We start from the raw sequence: 23,952 nt of genomic DNA on the forward strand, positions 1-23,952 counted from the left end.
GTCAGGCTGGTTATTGTGTTCTGGAGGTCAGACTCAAAAGCAGTAGATGCGGTTCTGATTACAGTTCTAGCTGTGTTAAAGGACAACATCTACAATTACATTAGTGTTTTTATGGACACGGTCTGTGATTAAATTACTGCTTTATCAATACCCTGTACTAAAGAGCTACACAGTTTCGTGATAAGGCCTTTAAATACAACAGAAGTTAGGGAAATAAAAATATTTTGCAGGAAATTGTTCAGAAACAATGTCTTTGTGCTGGTAATATGTTTCTCTACTGTGTATTTATAAAGGAAAACTGTGTATGTTGTTGTAACTATAGCCAATGTAAGGCCCATCTAAAAGAGTCTTTTCCAATTTGTATTATTTTTCTACCTATTGATTTAGTTCCTAATTACCGTCTTCTAGATGTTATGTGACTCGTGGCTTAGTTTCAGATTTCAAGGTGTTTGCAATTTAAATTTATTTTTTAAAGCACCTTGCTTTATCTTTTCCAGAGTTTTATGAAGAAATTCTCTCCTTGGCCTACAGCTTGACATGCCAGATGATTTCACCTCAAATGTGGCAGCTTTTAGGTGTTCTGTATGAGGTTTTCCAGCAGGATTGCTTTGAGTACTTTGCAGGTATGATCACTTCTATTCTGTTTATGTTTCTGCTATTTGGGAATTTATCTCAAAAACCCACCTTGTAAGGGTCATATCCATTTAATGTGAGGATTTAGAATGATCATGTATTTGAGTCGTACCATGACCGTCTATTTAGTGTGGGAGTGTAACAGGAGCATATTTAAGTAGAAGTATGTTCAAATCTGTCAGTGTGATCAGTTATTGTAGGAGGTTCAGAACTCAAAGCAAATTAATTAATTAAGATGTAGTGCTGTGTTATTTCTTCTGAGAATGTACCGTGCTTGGTGGACTTTGTAGAAGAATTCTGCTAGAATAGGCTTTGCAGGGCTTGAGTTTCCAACCATGTCCAAGAATCTGAGCTAATGAATCCCATTATAGGATTACAGCCTCACTGGTTAGCACTTCATGGATTAGTTTGTAATTTTTTTTTCTCCTTTGCTCTCCCTGTTCTGCAGATATGATGCCCCTGTTGCATAATTATGTGACCATTGACACTGATACTTTACTTTCTAACCCAAAGCATTTAGAAATCATTTATGCTATGTGTAAAAAGGTAAGGCTTCTGATTCTTACTCTTGCGCTTATCACTGGTACTTAACAATCAGATTAACAGGGTGACCTGAACATGCCAGGTGGTGGCCGGTTGTTTCAGAATGAAACAAAATCTGGTCTCGACTCAGTTCTGAGTACACATAGCACCTTCACACTTTTTAAGTGACATGCTTTTAAAAAATTTGCACGCACAAAATCTGTGTGGGAGAAAGTTGCTGTTCATCTCGACTCTCCTCTATGAACAGCTATTTTGGTAAGTAGAGGAATTAATGAAGCCTGATTTCCTTGGGTTGTGCATCTTGTGATTAGATTCTCTAGTTGTCAGCTAAGCTGTGAACTCATTTGAAGTTCTTCCGACATTTATAATGTTTCTCTTTTATGCCGATTCTCTCAAGTATAATTAATGCTGCAGCCTTTCTCTGATTTTGGGCATTATAGAGTGTTAGATATTTAGCTACCTGCTTATTTTTAAGAAACTTATATAGATAGAATGTGTTCGAGAATTCTGTTTCTTTGTCGGGTTTGATTGACACTGACCATAGGGTTGAAATGTACTGAGAAGCAGCAGTCAGTTTCATGTATATGTGAATACACAGAGGGATTGCACACATCTTGTTTTTAATCAGAAAGTAGCCTAGAGAGAGGACTTCACTTTGCCAGGCTGTTAATCTGCCAGTGCCTATATTAGCATTGAAGTAAAAAAATTGAAACAGAACGTGGAAAACATAAATAAATATTCTAAGTGACATTTCCTTTAAAAAAGGGAAAACAATGACATATAAAGAATACTAACATTCATAAAGAACTATGGCGATTTCTTCTAAATTTTTAAATTCATCTTTAGCCACTTATCCTTTTTTATGTCCTGTATAGGTGATTTTTTATGTGTCTTAATTCCTCACAAAATATAGCATGAATAAATATGTATATGTCATATAGAGGGTGTTTGAGTGCAGGTACAGGAGCACTTGCTTTCAAAGTTGTCAGTGATTAATATTGATAAACTGAATTGTCATTTTGGCTGTTAGGTATTAACAGGAGATGCAGGAGAAGATGCAGAGTGCCATGCAGCCAAACTCCTAGAAGTAATTGTTCTTCAATGCAAAGGACGGGGTATTGACCAGGTGAACAGATTTTCTCTTTTACTGGCTTCCGATGACATGTGTGTGATTCCTGGGAAAAGCAGTTGGAATAGGAGAATTTGAGGAAAAGGTAAAGTGTGGGAATGGGGAGAAGTACAGAAAGAAGTAAATGAGCTCAAGAGAGTTTGTAAGGTTTGGTTAATTTGGGGTTTTTTTTTTGAGATCAGAGATTCATGGGCGTGACTGGAAAATGAACATAGGCTGTAAGGTAAAGATATAGTATGATGTCCAGGATTGTCTTTTGTTTTGTTTTGTTTGTGCTTTTTCCTGATAGGACTTCCCTTTTAATGCAAAACACACGCTGTTAAAACTATTGTGGCTGAAATGTTAACTATACATATCCAACTACTGAAGTTGTTTCTTTTTAATGTTTTTAATTGCTCGATGCATTTGGAAATGAAGAATTTTTAGTGTGGCTGGATTGTGGTTGCTGGGAAAAATATCATCACAGCTTTCCTGTTTGTTAAAATACGCTTTTAGATAGTAGTCTTTTTCTTATTAAGGGCTAAATTCTGGTCTTATGTTTTACATAACGCTCCAGCCTAAATTACTTTAACACGTCTTGTTTGATGTTGCCACAGTGCAACCTGTGGACTGCAGTGATAAATTTTCAGTTAATGTCACTGAAACCAGTATAAATTTACTAATGTAATTATGAAGTAATTGAAGATAAAACTGTTCCCTGGAAGATTTTATTTTTAAAAGAAGTCTGGAAGGGATTAAAGTGAATTGCATGCATTTGCATTGAAATAAGTATGTGGTGGAAGGCTTAACTGAGCTCCACAACTCTGTCAATTAAAATGGTTGCACACTGAACTGAAACTCATGAACTAAAACATTCATAATGCTTCCAAAATTATTGTCAAGCATAAACCTGCACACTGAAGTATATGTAGATGTTTATGTCATTGGGTAGAAATTTGTGCATACTTGCTTTTATCAGAATAAGCTCACTCATTTCGAACTTTTATCATAAATTTAACATTACTTACATTTGTTAGGAAAAACTTCTTTTTCTTCAGATTTAGGTAATTCCATTTTTAATGCCTGTTGGTTTTGAAATTGTTCGATATCTTTATTTAAATATGAGAATGCCTCTGAGTTATTTTCTAAACCTTTTATACACGCTAGAACAAATTCCACCAAATGGCCCCAAATATTCCTTTCCATGCTAAGAATAATAACATTGGCAGTTCTTAGCTCAGATTATGGTTGTTTTGCGAAAGATTTATAAGCATGCCAGGAGAGGCTTAAAATGCTCTTACACTAGGAAGTGAATAGAATGTGTTCCTAGGTCATACCTGGACTTCATTTAACTCTGGAGAACAGTTCTGATAAAAGTATTTTAAACTGTTATATAATCTGGCAACATGTATAATGTCTGTTTTTCTTTGTTTTTCTCCTTTCCCTTCATACTTCTATGCCCAGTGTATTCCACTCTTTGTGGAGGCTGTTCTGGAGCGGTTAACTAGAGGAGTTAAAACAAGCGAGCTTCGTACCATGTGTCTTCAGGTTGCCATAGCTGCGCTCTACTACAATCCTGACCTACTTCTGCACACCTTGGAGAACATCAGATTTCCACACAATCCTGAGCCCATCACTGCACAGTTCATAAACCAGTGGATGAATGACACAGACTGTTTTCTTGGGCAAGTATTGTGTGTGGGTTTTTTTTAAGAGTCCATGGGTTTGATGGTTTTTTTCACTTCTGTTTGCATCCCTAGTCATGTTGATGAAAGAGTTCTCATTCCTTCGCTAGTCTTAATAACAATAGTCCACACCAGCTCTAATTGCTGTGATGCCAGTAAATGTGACCTATGTCCATGTAACTTTTCTTGGTTTGTTGAGCTACGTGCTGAATTTTCTGTGCTGTGAGGATGCAAGGCTATGATACATATCATATTTCAGAATTATTTTATGTTTCTTAATCAGAAACTATCTGCTCCTTCAGTAGATGGTCCAGCATGCAGCTGACCAGCTGTTTTTCAGCAAGATGTTAACTTTTTTTCTGAAACACAGTGTGTCCATCTTTTCTCTTCTATATTTTGTAAAGGTTTTTAATGGCTTCATTTAGTGTTAAAAAACCGGTATTCTTTCCAATGAATCCCACACTCTGATTTTAATCCCTACGAGTTGTTCATGATCATCTTTGCATCTTTATCATTATGCCGTTGGTGTACTGGATGTTTAGTATAACCGCTGAACTTAAAATTCAATCTGACCTCCCTTGAACATGTGTGTTTGCTGCACTAGCGTGCACTTGGGCAGGAGCTGAACATTTTTGAAGTAAATGAAGGTGGACAAAGCCTGTCATCGCATAGTTAAGCACACACTTGATGCTGGGCAGACGTGAAGTCCCATGCTCGGCAGCTGGTGCTTGCCTCTTGGCTGAAGATGTGGCGTCCAACTGTGAGATTCAAATACACTCAAGGGCAATCAGACAGTCAGATGTAGTTAACAGCTTCCTCTCACCTTCCCGCTGTGAGGTACATTTTGTTATTGGGGCTGACATCTGACTGCAGGCGCACGGGTAGGCTTAGAACGCGTCTTCTCTGTGTATAGTCTCTGCCAACAGATTAAGTGAAGTGTCAGCGTGTCAGGAGTCATCCCAAGAATGAGCATGGGCCCAGGCAGCAGCTCCTGACCCACAGATGCACGCCTTATTGTAGGTTGTCTTTCTTTTCCTACCTGTTTTTTATTGATACAGTCTTGTCTTTCCAATTCTAAGCAAGTCTCTTGGGGGTTTCTTATAATTAGGTTTCTCCACTCCCCAGTCATCCAAGTAAGCTTTTCTCTGTACCAATTCTTACTTGAGTTAATATTTCTTGAACAGAATTATACACCATCTTGGTATAGCTGCATTATTGTCTCAGTTGTCCATCTTGAATTTAGAACTGTGTGGTGCTTTATAGCACTGCATTACCTTTACTATAACTGTAATAAAATAATGACTCCCAGTCAATCAATGGCCAACTGGTATAAGCAGGTTTTGCCCTGAGCATGACCTTTGTAATATTTTTAAAACACATACCAAATGTACACAGTAAAATTTGTTTTCCTCCCTCCTCTGCCCTAAGTACACGTTTTAGTGGGTTGAGGGTGAAAGCACAGTAGTTTGGAAAACTGCAACACAGACTACTTTATTTCAGGTCTGCACATTGATTCTGTCTGTTTTACTAGAATGAAAACCATTTGGAGATACCAGAGAAATTGCCTACTTGGGTGTATACAGGCTTTGTGCAGACTCCCCATTGATGTCTGTATTCCAAGGTGTTACCATAGCACTCTCTCCTTGAAGAAAAAAAAATAAAAAGTACAAAATTAAACAGATAAAAAGTGAGGAAAAAAATATTGTAGTCGTTATAACAAAACCAGACAGTTCCTATTATCACAAACATTCTGACTTCTGCCCACTGTGTATACAAAATGGCTACGGTACGTCCTGTATCTTAACAGAAATACACATCTTATCAATTAGAGGGGTTACTTGAGTGGGTGACAAAGAAAGCATAAAGGACCCAGTGTCCATCATTTCTTTTGGAGTGCCTGTGGCTAGAAAAGGGCACATTTAAGTCTACAACTTCTACACCTTGTGGAGATGTTATTGTTAATTACTGAATTATTTTTACATCTACCAACTTTAAAAAAGACCAAGAATTTTTAGGATTTCCATGTACTGATTTTTTTCTTATGGCTGAAGCAAAGTTCTTGAGATTCAGCTCTGTGTTGTCATTTTTTTCTACTGCATATCAAATGCTGAATGCATACAGAGACAGTATGAAAGAAGATATTCCCTATAGGAGGTAAATGTGTCATTCCTTTTTTTCAAAGAAATAAAAAATGAAAGAGATTTATAGCCTTAAACTGTTCATCCTGGAGCATTTGGTGAGAAACTAGTCAGATTCAGAAGGGAAAAATGCTGAGATCTGACTAGATGCCAACCTCAAGTACTCCTGTAGGCTACAGCTTAACATTCCGTTCTTTTTTGTCGCTTTTCAAAAAGCATCAGCTACTGCAACTAGTGTTCAACTAAATTCTTCAGAGCTGAGGCAAAAGTTGACAAAGCTTATGACACTGAAAATGGAGATCATCTTGCAAGATTCTGCTCAGACTCTGCACTTGAACGGCAGCAGATCAAAATGTATCTCTTTGATCTGCTACTACCAGCAGTGAAATAAATATCTGTAATATTGCTTAAATCTAAAAGGTGCTCTTTCTTCAGTGCTGTCTCCTCAGTCTGTGGCTTCCAGGTATAGGGCTTTTGCTATAGTCCCGCTTGTCAGGCACGGTGATGCGATGTGATGTGATGTAAGGGTCTTCCTCCCTTTCCCTCTGCACAGCACGGCTTCTAGAAGACAGTTTCTTTCAGTAAGGGTAGTAAGGGTCATAATCTGAACAGCAGCCAGATACTCAAAGGCCTAACCAAGCAGGAAAAGACAGAAATGCAGACAAAACCTGACTTTCTTGAAACCCTTCTTGGGTCCGCCCCTGCAGATTTCATGTCTTTGTCAGTGTGGACAGCAGTGGGCACCTTGAACTATACAGTCCTTTTTCCCACCACCCATCATTCACTGCTGCTTTGGGTTGCAGTTATTATAGATTGCTTTCCAGCAAGAGGCAGTTTTAGGCTCAAATTCAAACCAGTTGGAAGACTCAGAGATCCTAGAGAAACTGGAGAAGAACAAAGTAGAGTCCCTTCCACGCGTGAAGGACCAGGTGAATTTTCCTGCCATTTCTTTCTCATCTGTGCAGAAAATCTGTAACTTACTGGTAGCAGTGGCTCTCCATAAATCTCACACCCCTCTGTCTGTCTTCTGCTCATGTGAGGTCCTACTACCCGTAGATTCTGCTCTGCCAGCGGCAGGGTTGTGCGTGTCCGCATGCTCTCAGGCTGAAGCCAACAGTGTTTGCCAAGAGAATGCAGGATTTCTCGAGCAGCACTTGTGAATGCATGAGACGAAATCCATGGGAATAATACCTCTTGTGGGGGGAAAGCAGTTATGGTAGGATAAGTAGCTGATCTTCCGTTAAAAGTGTGGAAACTATTTAAAGCCGATTAGAAATTTGGAGTATTAAAAATGACCCAGGCAAGGAGAGCTGAGAACTCATTGTAAGGCTCTGCATAAATCCAGTATGTCATTGTGGATCTTACATATCTGTGGACGTGTGCCCATAATACCCATTTACCACAGTATATTGTGTTTATTTATTTCTAAAGGTTTTCTACAATAACCTCAAACTGAAAAGCCATTTGTAGAAACATTTGTTCCTTAACTGCTTTCCATGTTTTCTCTGGCAGCTGAAATTTGGGTGAGACTTCTGCAAGACCAATACTAATTCTCATACTAAAAATTCTTCTGTGGAAAGTAGGGTGAAAGGAAAATCTAATTTGCTTTAAAAAAAAAGTTATTTTATGTTTTTAGAAGTAGAATATGGGGATTTATTTGATAGGAGTTTAAATAGTTAGAAATACTAGTTTTCTCAGAGTTATATATAAAATTTAGGTTTTATATAGGAAAAGAGGGTTGGTTCCAACTCTGCAGCTAGAAGGAAATGGCAAATTATTTGCAGTTTGTCAAGGAACTGGATTGATGTAATAGAAAGCAACTTGATCCTCACATAAAGGAGCAAAGCAAACCAGTAAAGGAAAAGCTTAGTGATTGTTTTTTTTTTTTTTTTTCCTCTGAAACACTTTCAGCTTGGTTTTAAATACAAAAGATTCTTGGATCTTTTTGTCCTGTGTTTGAAGGAAGTGTATTAGCAAGAAAAAGTCCTGCGGATTATGCAGACCACACGCAGCTTTTTAAGAACAGACTTGCCCAGGAGTTGTGCATTGCACTGCCATGCGTTGCATGTTTAGCACTCCGGGCTTCATATACCATTGGGGTAGCAAGTAAAGTCCGTGATTGTTAGGGAGGACTATTGTGTTGTGGTGAGCAACTAAGTATGGATCTTGAAGCACAAAGCGCTAAGGAGAATTGTATCCAGGCTCCCTCATGCAGATGGAAGGCTGCTGAGATAACGAGCCTTTGGATAGCAAAGGAATGGTCCTGAGACGGTTCTATGCCATTATGAAACTATGTAAATGACATTAAACTCTGTTTTGCTTGTTCAGTCCCGTGGGTACTTGGTACAGCTGGGGCGCAGCAGAACGCTGAACTTCAGGCAAGGTGGATGCTTATCCTGCTGTTTGTCTCTGCTGGCAGGTGGAAGAAACAAGTCTCCTTCTGGCTCAGCTTCACTAAGGATGGCTTCATGCCTGGATTTTTGCTGTCCTGGTGGGCTTTCTAATAACCTGCATGTTCTGAAGACACATGTTCATTCTTACAACTTCTCTGTTTAGCAGCTTGAAAATGGAGCATGACAAATAGGCTGTATTTTTCTGGCCATTTGGGCTCCTTCCTAATGATGACTCCCTTTTAAGCAGCAATGCTTGATTCTTGCGCTTTCACTTGTTGTCCAGAAAGATAGTTTAGTATGAAGCTAAGCCCCTAATTACTAAGTTGTTGGTTTGGTTTGGTTTTTTTTACAATGTTGCATTTTACAATTGGCATTGTGTAATGGTTGTAACAGTTATAGCCAAATGTCATTAACTACTCTAGAGCATGTACACTGAAATTACTTCTTTATATATTTGGGGACTGAAGAAATTTCATTGCTTCCCAGTTTCAAGATGCAGAATAGAAGTCTTGTGCATAGATTACAGAGCTTGGGTCAAACTTGCATGAAGGTGCAGGCAGAGAGAAGGGGTGGAGGAAGTTCTTTTGTTTTGTACTTGCAGTAAGGACAACTGTGCTCAAAAAGCTATACTTCATTCATAGGCAACATCATCTTTAGCTTGGATTTTGGCCTTCACAGCGTTGGCAGGAGAGCAAATGGTGCTGAGCTTGTTTTCAAGATAGATAAACTCACAAGAGTGTTTTGTGTTGTTTGTTGTTATTTTTTAATTATTATTTTTTATGGTGAAAGCAGACCCTGTTCTCCTGCCTCAGTTTCCCTGCTTGGTCTATATGCCCTCTTTTGTGCACTGTTCCTTCTGAAAATAAAGTATTGCAGTTAGCAGTGATGGAAGGACGGAAGGACACTCTTTGCCTACTTGCATTTTGGTACATTTTTCAACATGTGTAATGGAGCAGCCAAACCCAACATGACAAAGCGCGTAATTTGATACGCTGGTTGACTTTGTTTTTCTTGGAAGGTCTTCTGTGAGCATAATGTTACGCATGGTCATATATAGTTTATTGCAGTTGTCAGCTACTCTGAGAATGGAATCACTTCGCTAAGCCCTAACAGGACTAACAACATGGGGGGTGTAATGAAATCCCTCTTAATCCCCAGCCTTGTTTAAGCACATGCAAAGTTCAGAAAGTTGTAATACATAGTCACTTTTATTACTTAAAGAATATTGTAATTCAGTAGCGTGTTGTGTGGGATCTTTGGTAACTAAATTGTAAGCACTTTTAAAATTGTATTTCTGTAGCAATTTTTGAAGTGGTGGATTGAGCTGGCACTTCCCTGTAAGCTTTATTACACTGTGGCACACAACTTGATAATTTCTTCTCTCTCAACTTCTATCCTCTTCATTCCAAAGCAGAACTGATTCAGTAGGGAAATATCTACTGAGAGTCTGGAGGATTGCCGTCTTCTGCCAGCTCTGGGGGTTTGCTTGGCGTCTGTAGGTCTTGCTGTAGCTTTTTGCTGGAGCTACTTGTCCTGCAGAAGGCTGGCACAGAAGCTGTCAGCATCAAATTGAGTAGTTCAAACAAAACAAGTTTGTCTCAAGCCCTTAATATTAAAATAACATAATGATAGAGAGGAATTGAATACTGCTGGTGTTTCCAGTAAAGGAGAACCAAAGAGTATCTGCAGAAGAAGTTAGAGAATTTTTCCTTGTCTTGTTTGCAGATGACTTCTATTTCTGGAAGTGAAAATCAGTTCTTATTTTTAAGAGCATAGTCTTTTACCTAGTAGTCTGGCTATGGTCACATAAAAGTCTTTCTGCTACTAATTTCAAGACTTTCTTTCCCTTCAGTTATCATTTGTTTGTTTTACTGGAATTCTACCCATTTGCAAGTTCCCTATTTGAGTGTACTGCCAACTATTCTTGATATGGTAGAATTACTTCCACGCTTTCACTGGAGTTAGCAATGTGTCTCAAGTTAGTGTTAGAAATGGACTCTTTAATAAACACGTTTAAAAACAGCTAGCCCTGTGGCACTGTATAAAAGTGCCCTGCAATTCAGTGCATTCCCACTTATAATTACTCTCCACTAATAGTCTTTTTGCTAATTTCAATCCCTGCAACAGTGCTGTTATCGAAGCCAAGGCAAATTAATTTTCCATCCTATTTAATGATGATAGTCTGTATCAAATGCTTTATTAAAGACAAGATATTCTGCATAATTATTTAACAGTATTTATTTAGCATTACAGACTTCGTATTTGGTAATGCGAAACAGTTGTTCCAGGATTTTGGCCAGTGCTTGAAAGGTATTTAATTGTTATTGGGAGCGGACTTTCCAGTGGGGAACTTGCATTCAGAACGAAGGAAATAATGTGTTTAGGAGCTTTGATCACAGACTTTGAACACAGTCTGTATGGTGTTGTCTCTGTCTTCTGCCATATCGGGCACCAGGACCGTAATACTCTCTCTACATGTCCTTGCAGTGAAAATCTGTTTTTTGTCTGACAAGTGTGTGTTGTTTCAGACTCCATGACAGAAAGATGTGTATAATAGGACTGAGCATCCTAATGGAATTACAGAACCGACCACCTGCAGTGGATGCTGTGGCTGCCCAGATTGTCCCTTCAATCCTCCTGCTCTTCCTGGGCTTAAAACAAGTTTGCGCCTCACGAGAACTCACAGAACATGAGGATCATGCTAAAGATGAAAAACACGTTGCAGAAGATAATGGTAAAATCTCCCCTTTTCACATTGTGGATTTTGTCTGGATTTAATTTAAAGGGGGTAAGAAATTGCAGTTCATTTTTAAGACTCATTAGTCTGCTGAAAATAGCTAGGCTTAGTGGGTCCTTGAAAGATCATTTTAGGAATTGATTTTTCCTCCCAAAATGAAACCAAAATGTTTCAATGTGTAACAGCTAACACTTTGTGGAATGGTAGTATTGGTTAAGAGTAACAACAAAAGTCGCAAATCCACTCTTGTGGGTTGTGAATGTTCTTTGTCTTCTCACACAGGCAGCAGGACTTTGCCAGGATAGCACTGGTTATATTCTTGATTCCTGGAAAGAAGCTGTTCCTAGTACCCAACTATTAGAAAGACCTGTTGTGGTCAACTTTGAAGGAATTCTTAGCAAGTCTTCTTTGTTCAAATGGAAGGTGATTTGTAAAGTGGGGTTTGAGACAACTGAAGGTTTCTGGAGCAGACAGGCCTCTTATTGCTGAGTCTGCCAGAAGAGAAAAAACATCAAAGAATACCTTGTGGAGGGAATTGCGGGGAAAGAAGTTTACACAGTATTGCAGGCAGATATGCGTGGCTGTATTTGACTTAGAATAGTAGATAGATGGTTTGAGGCCTGAAAATTAGATTGCATGTAAGCAGATTATGTAATCCACTCAAATTTCACACGTGATTGTTCTGTAATGGAATTACAGAATTCTTCTTAATGCATAGGAATACAGTATGAAAACAGCACAGTAATTTTCAAATGTCTGTCCTGTGATTCAGTGCTTCTGTTTGTTGCAGATACAGTCATCTTTATTCTTTCTAAACTGTTGACACAGGAAGATCTGAAGGTTTGGAATTAGAAGTGTTTGGGTGGTTTTTTTTTTGAATCTTGCTTATTGTAAACAAGTCTCAAATATTTTTCCTTCAGTGAGAAAGAGCAGTCTTTAGAATTGCATGTTGGGGTTGCATTTAATTCAGGATGAAATACTTCTTTCGTAAGGAGAATGGAAGGTAAAGCTAAGCAAAAGACGTGATTTTAACTTTGTTCAAATAAAGGAGCACTCTGAAGAATAGCAGGCAGACATTTGCCCCACGTCTGGTTTTCTCTTTGTTTTGTGTCAATTTGTGAAGTCCAGGCAAGTCTCTGTTCATAATTTAAAAAGCACAGTGATGGAACACTTTGTCAAAGACACATTTCCTCAACATTTTTGGATCCTATAAATGCACAATGAGTGCATAAATGGAAGAAGGAAAAAAGATGGCAGTTTCACATTCCCCAGGTGTGCTTGAAAACAAAAGTTTAACGGATCTTGAATGTAGGAAACATCCTAACAGCTTCATTTTTCCAATTCTTCTAAGGTTTTGGAGAAAGGGTGTTAACAGAGGGTCCCCTTTCCAGCTGAAACCTAGATTTACTAATTGTTCTTCATTCGTAAGCCATTGTTTCCCTATACTTTCTAATCTTTGTTTTACAAAACACATCATTGCTTCTGCAGAGGAGATACCGAGTGATGAGGAGGAGACAAACGAAGTGAGCCAGGCAATGCAAGAGAACCATGGTGGAGGAGGAGGTGGAGAGGAGGAGGATGAAGATGATGACGATGATGACTGGGATGAAGATGCCTTGGAGGAGACTGCTCTTGAAGGGTTCAGCACACCTCTTGACCTTGAAAATGGTGTTGATGAATACCAGTTTTTTACTCAAGCACTTTTAGGTATGTGTTTGCAAGCTGGCAGAATGATGTAACATGATGAAATATTGGAAATGTGCACGGTCATCACTTAGAAAACCGTTTTCTGCGTTACAAGTAATAATTCAGATCATTGAAACTGGAAAATGTGATTTTGCTTTCTAATGCTAGACGTAAGATGTTTTTGGCTTACAAGTACTGCAAAACACAAATGGTACCAAATACATCCAGAGATTAATTCTCTTTCGGAACTTTTTAATCACAGCCTGAATAAGTGGGACTTGGTCACTAGAGGGACTCCTACACATAGAAATATGTTTCTTTCTAGATGTTGCAATCATAATGGAGAAATAATTTCTCCCTTTCCTGTTTGACTAATCCTGTTGGTTTTAGTTTTGATGTAAGTTTTAAATTAAAAGATTCACTTCATAATTGTCTGTGGGTAACAGCCACATGATTAACTTTCTGTTTCAGAAAGCGGAGGATGTAATCAAATTCCCCAAAATGGATTGCCTCTACTACAGTGAGGATTCTGTCAGGAATACTAAACCTGTTTTGCAGTGCAAATTCTCTGTTAAAACCAACCAGAAATTCCATGGGTTTCGTTTTGTTGTTGTGAAATGGGCTTGCAATATAACCTGATAATCACTTTTCATCCCTTCCTGTTCTGACAGCGGTGCAGAGCCGAGATGCAGCCTGGTACCACTCGCTGACAGCACCACTGAGTGAGGATCAGAAGAAACAGCTGCAGGAAATATATACATTAGCAGAACACCGGCGAAATGCTGCAGGTGAGTCGCTTCTCTTGGGCCATTTTATCTATTGCAAGGATGTTGGAATTGCATCTAATCCGCAACAATACGAGAATAAATCTCTGTGCTAATTAGCATTTTCTGAGAGGCCTGAGTAGGATATTGCGCATGTATTATCCCTTGCCTGGAAGCGTGTGTTATTCAGGTAGATTACTGTTATTTTCAATTAATTGCCTTCTCGCTGACATGTGCTGCTGTTTGAACGGGGTACAAACTAGTTTTGCACAATCTGACATTTGAAATGAAGAGGAAATTAAGGCAACACCTAGCTGTCAGCCAGGCATTTGATGAAGATTGCTGTACATTATCATGTGTTTAACAGTTCTGTAACTTTTTAACCGCTAACATTGCCTTCACGGTCAGTATAAGATTTCAGGTGTTTAGAAAGCTTGCATCATGGAAAAAAAATTCAGATTTAGTAAAAAAGCTTGCAGAATAGTGTAATGTACCCTGATTCTGTAGCGGCTTCGTTTCTCAGTTTTGTTGTAGAGGTGTTTGCGATTATGCATTTAGAGAAAACCTTGAGTATAATTTATTACTGTCACTACATTTAGGGAACAAAATTTTGACTCAGCCAAGAGGTTGTTCCATAACTTTGAATTCTTAATGGTATTGTCTCTGGCAAAAGGGTTCTCTGTAGACTATTTTTCATATTCTTTCCCTTCTTTGAATTCTAGAGACTAAGACAATAGAACAACAAAGTGGCTACGCGTTTGACAACAAAGGACTGATCACAGCATTTAACTTTGCTGGAAGTACTCCTGGTGGCAACTGAAGGATCAGCTACAAAGGTCAATGGGAAGGGTCTCATCACTACATTTTCTTGAAATCATCGCGAGTTCTGAGTGATAGGGGAGGGTAATTTAATGCTGCTGAAGGTTTCCTGGAAAAATAGCAGTGTGCTTCCCCCACCAGAATGCTCTTTCTAACCAGCTACTGTAATGTACAAATTCTTGTGGTGTGTCTATAATTTGGTGGACTGAAAGGAAACATTTGTCCTCAAGGAACCTGAACGACTGGGAGGGGCCAGGCTGCATCTAATTGAGTTGCACTTCTCAGGTTTTTGCTGTGCAGAATTGATAGATTCATATGGATAACAGTGCCTTCTGTTGTACATGAATTGCCTGAAGAAATGGATTTTGGAGTGCATTATAATTTTTTTAAGTGTAAGGACATTTCTTGATACACTGTAAGCCTCGGTTCCATGTTTTCCAGTCACTTGCTTTTTACTGCTCGGTTTGATTGTTCGTTGGTTGAGTACACATTGCTGGATTCAGAATATTATCTCATCTTCCCTACTTGGTGCAGACCAAACGTGTAGAGGGAGGTGTCTGTTGGAGTTGCAAAGCATACACTGGTAACGGCAAAGGGTCTCAACAATACTGCAGATTTTCCCTTGATGCAGTAGTCTTAAATTATTTCTCTTAGCAATGAAATCGACTCACTTGAGTTAGGATGGCACACATGGCAGGTGGCTCCCCTAAATCTGTATTGATGTTACCTCCTGCCTGGATAAGTGGTGTGGCCCTCGCATGTAGATGTTCTACATGACAATTTTTAATTTCCACTGTTTTTGCTGAATATTGAATTTTACTTGGGATTCTAGAAACCTCTTTTCTGTTTTTATTCATTCATTACCATTCCAGTGGTAGTACTGAATAATGTGGTACAAAATATTTACAGTATTTTATTTACCTTGATAGAAGTAAAACAGCTTCTAACTTATTTCTTCTTACTCTTACACTTCTGTGGTTGAGTTTCTGGTCTGCATTCCATTTGGCTGTTCTTGTGTCATGCTGAGATTTCATTATCTGCCAGATTTTTCCTAAATTTCAAAGACTGGTTTCTTATAAATTGGAACACATACAATAAGGTGTTTGTGAATATGGTCATTTAGTGAGAACCTGATAGCAGCACTAATTTGGATAGGTACCCCTCCTTTAGATCTATTGGGATCGCAGTGGTTTAGTCAAAATAAGTAGGGGTGCTTTAGAGTGTGAAGTTTGGATTAGAGATAAGATGTTGAGACCAGATTTTGTCTCTAGGTGTTAATTTCTTTGTGACTTAAAAATAGTTACCAAGCAATTTTAAGGGCATACTGACAATGTATGTCTTTAGAGCAGTGCCCCAGCTGAAAAGTCAAAGTCTTTCCCATACCCCATTAAATTTTCAATGACTGACATGAAGTACAGATTGCTGGCCCTGCACTGTGCTGATACTTTTTTTTTTAAATATGTCAGTGTGATTAGAATTCAGTCTGATAAATCTGAAGCTCTCTGCACCTTGGCTTCTGGAAAAGGCCAAAGCATCTTTGCCCGTTCCTTGTTCCATCCCCTGGAATTTTCTCAGCCTGGCAGCTGTGGGGCAGAAGGTTCTCCACTGCTTTTCTTTTACCTGCACCTTTGTGTCAGACTCTCTCTGTTGCTGCTTTTTTGTGTTTGTTTTTCTTCCCTTCTGCTGCAAAGTAAAGTTGGCCTGGATTGTGTAGGTTTTTCACTGCTGGTACTCACTTAATAGCAACCATGAAAATTTCTCACTTTTAGGTCTTTTGTTTGTGTAGAAAACTATGAGCATTCCAGGGTCTGCATTTCCAAAAGTGAACAATACGTTGAGCTGCCTTGGACAGGCTCTGTAAGCTCAAGCAGCAGAGGGCCGGGACATCCTTTATATTGAATGCCAGGCCATGAAAATCGTAGGTCGCTTTTGCTAATTTAGGCCTGGGGTTGTATTGACTGAGAAGGCAGGAAAGTAGTACATCCAGTTTGTTGGTGAGTTTCTCAGAAACCATAGAAGTTTTGAAATTGTTCACAGATCTAATAAATGTTTTTCTAGAAGTTAAGGATATGGCCAACTTCTCTCTTACCTGATAATTGAAGTATTAGGCAGGTAAACTGTTTAAGCCTGCTATTATTTTATTTTAAAAATATATATTGTGGATGGGTTTCTTTCACAGCCCATTTTCGCTCTCTACACTCATGCAGAGTGGAAGAGGGGCTTATTTGTGTTTTGTGCTAATGAGGTTGTTCACACAGTCACAAGCTAATATTCAGGAGTTGATGCGTTCAAGGAGAACTCTGCTTTTGCATAGGATCATCTTTGTGTCACTCAGCTGAACTATGGCTGCTCCCTAGTTCTGCTTCTTGTATACTTCTCAGATCAACTGCCAAGAAAATTTCATCCAGATGTTTCTTACAAGGGGTTTAATAAGCAGCATGGAGTTGGGAATCTTTGTTGTCTGTTTTGCAGCAGGGGTCAGAGATGTCTGAGGGGATGGCATGGAAAAAGGTTAAATGCCCTTCCCTTCCCAGGAGATTCATGAGCAAATGTTTCTACTGGCAAAAGCCAATGTTAATTATTTTATTCCTTTTTTTGAAAAGGGATCTCATCCAAAAAGATTTATTGGGCTCTAGCCTCCACTTTAACATATGGTTCTCTTTTAACATGATAAATATCCGTTTGTACATGATCATAAATAGGTAATGGATTTTAGGGATTTCTTTATGAGTTGTGTCCAGCTTTGTACTACATTAAAGGGAGAGTAACACAAATGTGCATTACTGTCTCACTTTGAAGCCAAGGTAATCATGGAATATCAGATAACAGCACTGGCCAACCAAGCATGATGTATTTGCTGTTGGAAGTACAGAGAATCGTGAATGTGTTGTAAAATAAAACAGAGGCTGATAACCGATGACCTATGTTGCCCCATGCCCGTGTTCCCAAAGTGTGAAGGTGACTTGTATGGGCACCGTGGGGGCTTTACATAGGAAATTAGGATTACATATTATAATCATAGCAAACGTTCTATGATAAGCTGCCTTTTTCAGCTAAAATTAACTGGTCTTTGGTATTGAATTGCATATGCTGTTTTGTCACTCTTAAAAGGAAAACAAGAATCACCACATGTTTTGGCTGCTTCTTTTTGCTCTCTGTCTTTCAAAGTTAAAGTACTTGGTTTGCTTTCATCACAAAGCAAAATCTTTAATCAAAATGTTGAGCTTCAGAAAGTGCAGAATATCAAGCTAAAGAAAAAGCTAAAAAAAAAAAACCCAACAACCCCCCCTACCCCAAACCCACATGTGCACACGGATTGAAATAAATTTGCTTTGGGAGTGTAAGTAAAAACATGGAAAGAATGTTACACATAATGATATTGCAAGATTCTGTGCTTTTGGGAGAAAGGCTGCCTGCGGGGTGTCAGGGAGACATAAAAGGGGCTGCTGTAGGACATGCCCTTTTCTTGTGAAGCCCAGGCAGTTTGTGGCTCTGGATTCCATCAGACATTGTAGTGGAGAGAAGGTTGGGCAGTAGAGGATTTTTTTTTTTTTTTGGACTATAAAGCAAGAGTCTGTCTTGAGACTTTCATGAGCCAAGGGAACTGAAGACATGAACTATTGACTGTCTTTTGTTTCCAGAATACTTTTCAGCCTTTTTTGATTCCCTCCTTTCCATCCCTTTGCCAACTACTAAGCTAAAAGGTGTGTCAAGGGGTACTCAAAATATCTGAAAAGGTAAAGCTTAAACAAAATTCTTTAAAATCCTGTTGTTCTTGAAACAGTGCAGCCTATCCATTGCATTTTTATCAATAGAACAACATCTTTAGTTTGACTTATGCAGATGATACAGACCTGCAAAAACACCACCTGTGTGCCTGTGGTTTGAGAGGAGCCAGTGATTTACTCCTTAACGTGGGTACTTTGAAATCCCCACACCTTGTACTGAAATCTGCTTAAAGGACAGGCAAAAATGCACTATGTAATGGAGTACCCACTCCCAGTTCTGAAATACACCCTGGTCAGTCTTCTGATAGTGTTTGACAGTTTGGTGGTCAGACCCTCAAGGATCTCCGCCTCTGATTGAGGACATTCAAGTCGAAGAGACTCTGTGTCTTTGCAGGTGGACACAGAATCATGTTTCCCTCATCGTGGCAGGAATGGCTCATGCGTACAGGTATACCTGATACAGCAGGTATAGCTAATGACTTCTTGTCGTTATGACTGAAAATAGCACTCTTTCCTCTTGGATGTCAAATCTTACCCCAAACAGATGGGGTACAGTAGAGATGGATCTTCCCAATGTGTTAAAGGAAGCCAGACGTTATTCTAGATATCAGAAAATTGTAGCATAAAGCCATATCGTAAAGAGGATATACAAACAGGCCAAGCCGCTTGCTTTTGACACCTCTTCCACTACTATTACAGCCAAACAAAACCAGTGTGAACCAAAAGAGAACTAGAGCAGTGCTTGTGCACTAGATGGGTAGAAACTTCCTTGGCCTGTGTATCTGATCCCAATACTCACTGCAAATGCACTTGGATACCTTTAAAATAGGATATACAACATCTGAATGGATATCAGTACCCTGAATCTGATGGTAGTTAATGAGAGATAAAGACATAGTATGATTTTCTCTGGCAGAGAGCAGATGCAAAACTCTGGCAACCTCTTGCCCTGTCTGATGTGTAGTCACCAACGTGAGGCACGAGGTGGGATAACAGCCTTTCCTAAAGAGTGTCATCATACCCCCTACCAAAGTGCTGCCTGAAGTGCTCCATGTCCAGGGAGCTCACTGATGAACCTCTCCTCAACTAAAGAGTTTTGGGGAACAGCAGCTCAAAAAGAATCTGCAGGCATATGTAAGTGCGACGAGTTGGGAAAGCATCCATGTAAATTGATGTGGTATGTTTGATATGATCTCAGATCTGCAGCTTTCCTGATTTTTGCCTGGATCTTGTAGAGGATTGTCCAAGAACTTCGTCCCGTTCCTTCCTCCAGGAAAAGAATGAGCCTGACTTCTTGAGCAACCCCAGATTTGGTGCAGTGCTTTGAACTTGGGATCAGAAGAAGATTATGTATAAGCAGGTTATTTTTAGAAAACAGAAGAACTATGGCAATATGAGACAATAAATATTTATACAAAATGCATGAGGCAAAGAAATGAGTATAAGATAATATAAGTGAGACTGTTCTTTGATCACACCTGTAATGGTTCTTTTCATTGCCAAACAATGTGTGAAAATTGCTTTTGATTGCATGTGTTGTTAGTAGTATGCTTGATGTAAATCACCTGAAATGTTTTGGGGCTCAAAAAGAGACCAAAGAGGCCATGCAGATTTCTTTTGGTATTAAAAGCAGTGCCTAGAGAGAGACCACTATGTGCTACATTAGCAGATTGAATTGCAGGATCATCACCTTTGTAAGAAGCCTGGAATACTAAACTGTGGGTTGGATTTGAGGGCAAGAATTGACAAATGCAAAACATGCATCGATGACAAGAAGAACCTCTTCCTAGCTTAAAGAATTCTGTGCAGTGTTCTCTTAAGCTGTGCTGAATTTGCTTTAAAAATAGTAATAAATCTTACTGCTTAGGTCGAATGTTACATCTGTTGTGCATTTATAGGGGAGGAATAATATTTCTTCAAAAAATGTAACATGCCACCTACCAAGGAGCACAGTCTCATTTTATAGCCTCTCTTCATACAGCCATAAAACTTATTTGCAAGAACACTCCAGAATTAATTTTAAACAAATGTGTGCGGTACCCAGAGTTAATATGTGCATTTGTGTAGCAGTGTGTCTTTGTTAATCTCAGGCTTGTGACAACAACTGTTCACAAGCACGCTTTGCCTGTGAAAGAACGTAACTGATATTTGGTGTAGATAAGATCATTACGGATTATCCAAATACAATTCTCAAAATATTAAAATAGTGAGGATAGTCACCTTGCAGTCCTGAGAGGGGATCGCACCAGGGCTTGGGCCAGTCTTCTGTGCATGGAATTCATGAAGAAGATAGTTTTACCAAGCCTCCACAGGACAAGAGGTTAATCCTTCTGAAACTGCAAACTTGGTATTTGTATCAGTGGATATTTCCCTGACGGTGAGTTGCTGAAGTAGCCCGTTTGCTAAATCGCACCACTGGATAATGTTTGCCCTTTTCTGTACAGGGCACTTCTGTGAATCCTCCACGGTGTCAACAAGAGCAGTGGTTAGTGGCCCATTTTTATAACTGGGGAGGTTGAGTTAGTGTAGTTTGCCCAAAGCCGTAGCAGTGTGTCGCGGCTGGCATGAGGAATTAAAATTCGGGCTCTGTAGAAGTGCCTGGGAGTTTTGCCATTAGCTCTAGCGGAGCCAAGATTTCACCCAAGAAATTTCCTGGGTCCTAGTGTTTGGATCACTGCTAATACCTTCCAGAGAAGCTCTGCCAGAAAATAATTTATGAAATTGCTTAGTAACAGTGAGTTCTTCTATTGAGCTGCAAGTTTAACGTGTCTAGCAGTGACATTGTTTCATTGTATCTTGTGTGGGTTGCTTGGTATGACAAGCTCTCCTATGGAAAAACGGTTCTTAGCAAGGTGATCCCTGATGATGTGGGAGCAGAACTGCAGGTGACCCACAGGATCGTCTCTGCCAGGGGTGTCAGATTCATTTTCACCGGGGGCCACATCAGCCTTGCGGTTGCCTTCAAAGGGACGAATGTAATTTTAGGACTGTAGAAATAGGAGTAGTTACATTTATACAGTCCTAAAATTACATGAGGACCTTTAAAGGCAACCACGAGGTTGTTGTGGCCGCTGGTGAAAATGAGTTTGACACCCCAATCTATACCATGTATCAGGGTGTTGGGAAGCTTGTAGCCTCTCTGCAGGTGTTAACAAAGATGCTGAATGGATTGTGAAGTTGTTACAGGTTACTGCTTTTAACATGCTCTGAAGAGTGTATTTTTTCCAAAGTAAATATATGTCTCTTACGCCTCCTTCTGCCCTCTGACAGTGTGTTGATCTTCTTTTAGCCAGAGGAGCATTCTATAGCGGAGTTCTAACTCTAAATCCCCTGAAATGATTGTTTCTTTTGGTCAGTCCCCAGCAAGGATGAAAAACGATCAGAATTTGCTTTCTCTTGGTATCAGGTGTGTTAAATAAATAGTTTAAGAAATTTAATTACCTGTTTGATTAAACCACTGGGACATCAACCACTCCCATGCAGTTTTCTGCTGCATTTATGGTTTTTCTGGCAGAGCTCAAGCTACATGGATTTGTGTGCACATCAGGAAAACTCTCCATAGTCTTATAAATGAAATTCAGAGTAAAATATAGAGAGCATCTGGCAAGGTCATATCCATATATGAGTAATGGATGTTTTCTTTGTTGTTAAAGATATTGGCCTATCTCTCAACACCTTGTAGAGCAGGGTATGCAACTGCAACAAATAAGGATGCCTTAAGCAGCTTCAAAATCTCCCCACTCTTTTAAATGCAAATAATCCGTGCTGTCCTTTTTAGCACAACACAAATCATTGTGCACACCCGACTGTCTCGACAGGCTGTTGCGCAAAGCGCGATGATGGAGCGAAATGGCTTTGTCACCTTTGTGTAGAGGTTTGACCACGGCTGTGGGGCTGGCCCTCTGACCTCGACAGCAGCTGTGGGCATCCTCTGGAAGCTGCATCTGCATGGAGACAGCAAACCCTGTGTCATGTTTTCCTCCTGCCGTAAGTATCTTTCTGGAGGATGCAGCGGGTTAAACAAAACCGCAACAAGAGTCATTGGAGAACACCGCGATGCATCGGAGCGTGCACTGAACAGAACCAGCTCTTGCCATCCGTTTCTATGTGTAGAAATGTGTCAGTGTGAAGTGAGATTAAACAGATACGTGGAGTCTAGTTCCTTAGTACAACAAGGATCGCAGTTGTTGAATTCTGCCAAACAAGAATCGACTCAGGGTGAACAGCATGATTAGCTCAATTTGTGTTATCGTTCTGAAGAAAGACTGACAGGATCTGTCTGCATCACTGTGAGGGGGGAAGAAAAACAACCTGGCCAAGAGAGAGTCTAGGCACAAGAAGTACTCCGAGCACTGACTTCACTGGGAGAGTAAACATGGAAATTGCTCCAAAGAATTACTACTACTGATGTTCAGTTACAGAATATTTATCCCAAATCAAAAGTTTACTGATCTCCTGAAGCAAGGACTGAGGTAAGGAGGTTGCTAATACTTCCCTATTGTGCTCCTCTGATTTGTAAGTACGGCTGATTTCAGAACCCAGGGCTGGAGGATCTAAAGGACTTTCCTGGCTGCCAAAGGTAACTCTGTCAAGGGAGAATTCTGCACAGTCTCAGGCTGCCTCAGTCCTTCTGGTTGCTTCTTCCTATCTGTTGCAAAGGCAAATTTGATTGTTTAATGGGATTTTCTAATACTGACTGATTGCTGTTCTAATAAAATACACATACTGAAAAACCACTGCCACTGTGTGGCTGAAGTAGCAGCTGTTCGTGGTTGCGAATCATTCCTGGCTGATTGTCGCAGAAGGGTTGGGGGGAAGTGCTTGTGTTCGTCTCTTGCCAGCTCTGATTAGGCTTTTTGTTACCCTCTTGCTTTGCGGCCTGGGCTGGAGCTTTAGGGTGCACTGGTATTCCAGCCTGTCAGCACCTTGCCTTAGATATTCAGCTTCTGCTTTTTGTAAACAAAGAAATCCTCTCACTTAATTGTGATTCTGGATTCCTCAGTCTTCCTCTCACATGTGCAGCTCTTGGGGGTTTGGGGCTATGATCTGCTGAATTAGGAAGAACTGTACAGTGATGCCAGATTTTTCTGTCAATAAATATTCTCACAAAGCACGGACTATGAATCACAAGGTTCTTTTGCTATTCCGTGTCTTTCTTTAGATTAGGTATTGTATAAAATGTTTTCAAATAGATTCTGAGCTATTTTTGTTCAGCATTTCAGGGCTCAGTTACTGGATTGGGGCCCAAATCCTGATTGAGTGAAATTCTATGGCTGTACAGCAGGTTGGGGAAGATACAGAAAACATGAGGCAAACAAACCTGAGGTTAACTATGACAAGAAAAAGAATATTGCTTTGTTTATAAACTGTAAATAGTCAGTTTATATTATAGCTTTGTATTCTTGCCTGTTCCTGATTTGGGTGGGGGGAAGGAGGGGGAAAGAGTAAAGGGGGAAGATTTAATTTACTTTTCATTTAGGGATGGAGTTGTAGTTGACTTTTAACTCCAGAATGAACTTTATGACAGTACTGCTGCAGGAAAAAAATAAACAAAACACAAACAAACAGCAGCTACTTAAAGATAATGTCAAAGCACATGTGCTGGTTTATTTTGTTGCTGTCTTTGTGGCTTTGATCCAAGGTCACTTACGTTATGGGACGCCTGAGTCCAAGATTTATTCTGCTGCAGGAGATCGCCTGACAGGGCACTAACAGTTC

The 23,952-nt window shown here is 39.6% G+C and overlaps 1 protein-coding gene across 5 annotated transcripts in view; it reads left to right on the top strand.

Moving 5' to 3' along the window:
• The window catches only part of IPO8 (importin 8), a 56,816-nt gene extending 33,469 nt beyond the window's left edge, over window positions 1-23,347 (top strand). The window contains exons 19-27 of one of the 5 annotated variants that reach the window (XM_065035281.1): window positions 498-623; window positions 1,082-1,179; window positions 2,207-2,302; window positions 3,749-3,969; window positions 11,029-11,234; window positions 12,726-12,944; window positions 13,595-13,711; window positions 14,410-14,523; window positions 22,053-22,071. In XM_065035281.1, the coding sequence (XP_064891353.1) occupies window positions 498-623; window positions 1,082-1,179; window positions 2,207-2,302; window positions 3,749-3,969; window positions 11,029-11,234; window positions 12,726-12,944; window positions 13,595-13,711; window positions 14,410-14,507 (1,181 nt within the window). In that variant the 3' untranslated portion in view covers window positions 14,508-14,523; window positions 22,053-22,071. Of the gene's footprint in view, window positions 1-497; window positions 624-1,081; window positions 1,180-2,206; window positions 2,303-3,748; window positions 3,970-11,028; window positions 11,289-12,725; window positions 12,945-13,594; window positions 13,712-14,409; window positions 20,108-22,052 lie in introns of those variants that run through there. The other 4 variants (XM_065035275.1, XM_065035288.1, XM_065035265.1 and 1 more) reach the window with 4 other exon arrangements.
• The last annotated feature ends 605 nt before the right edge of the window (window positions 23,348-23,952 follow it).

Source organism: Columba livia, chromosome 1, assembly GCF_036013475.1.
Source record: "Columba livia isolate bColLiv1 breed racing homer chromosome 1, bColLiv1.pat.W.v2, whole genome shotgun sequence".
Classification (NCBI taxonomy): Eukaryota; Metazoa; Chordata; class Aves; order Columbiformes; family Columbidae; genus Columba; species Columba livia.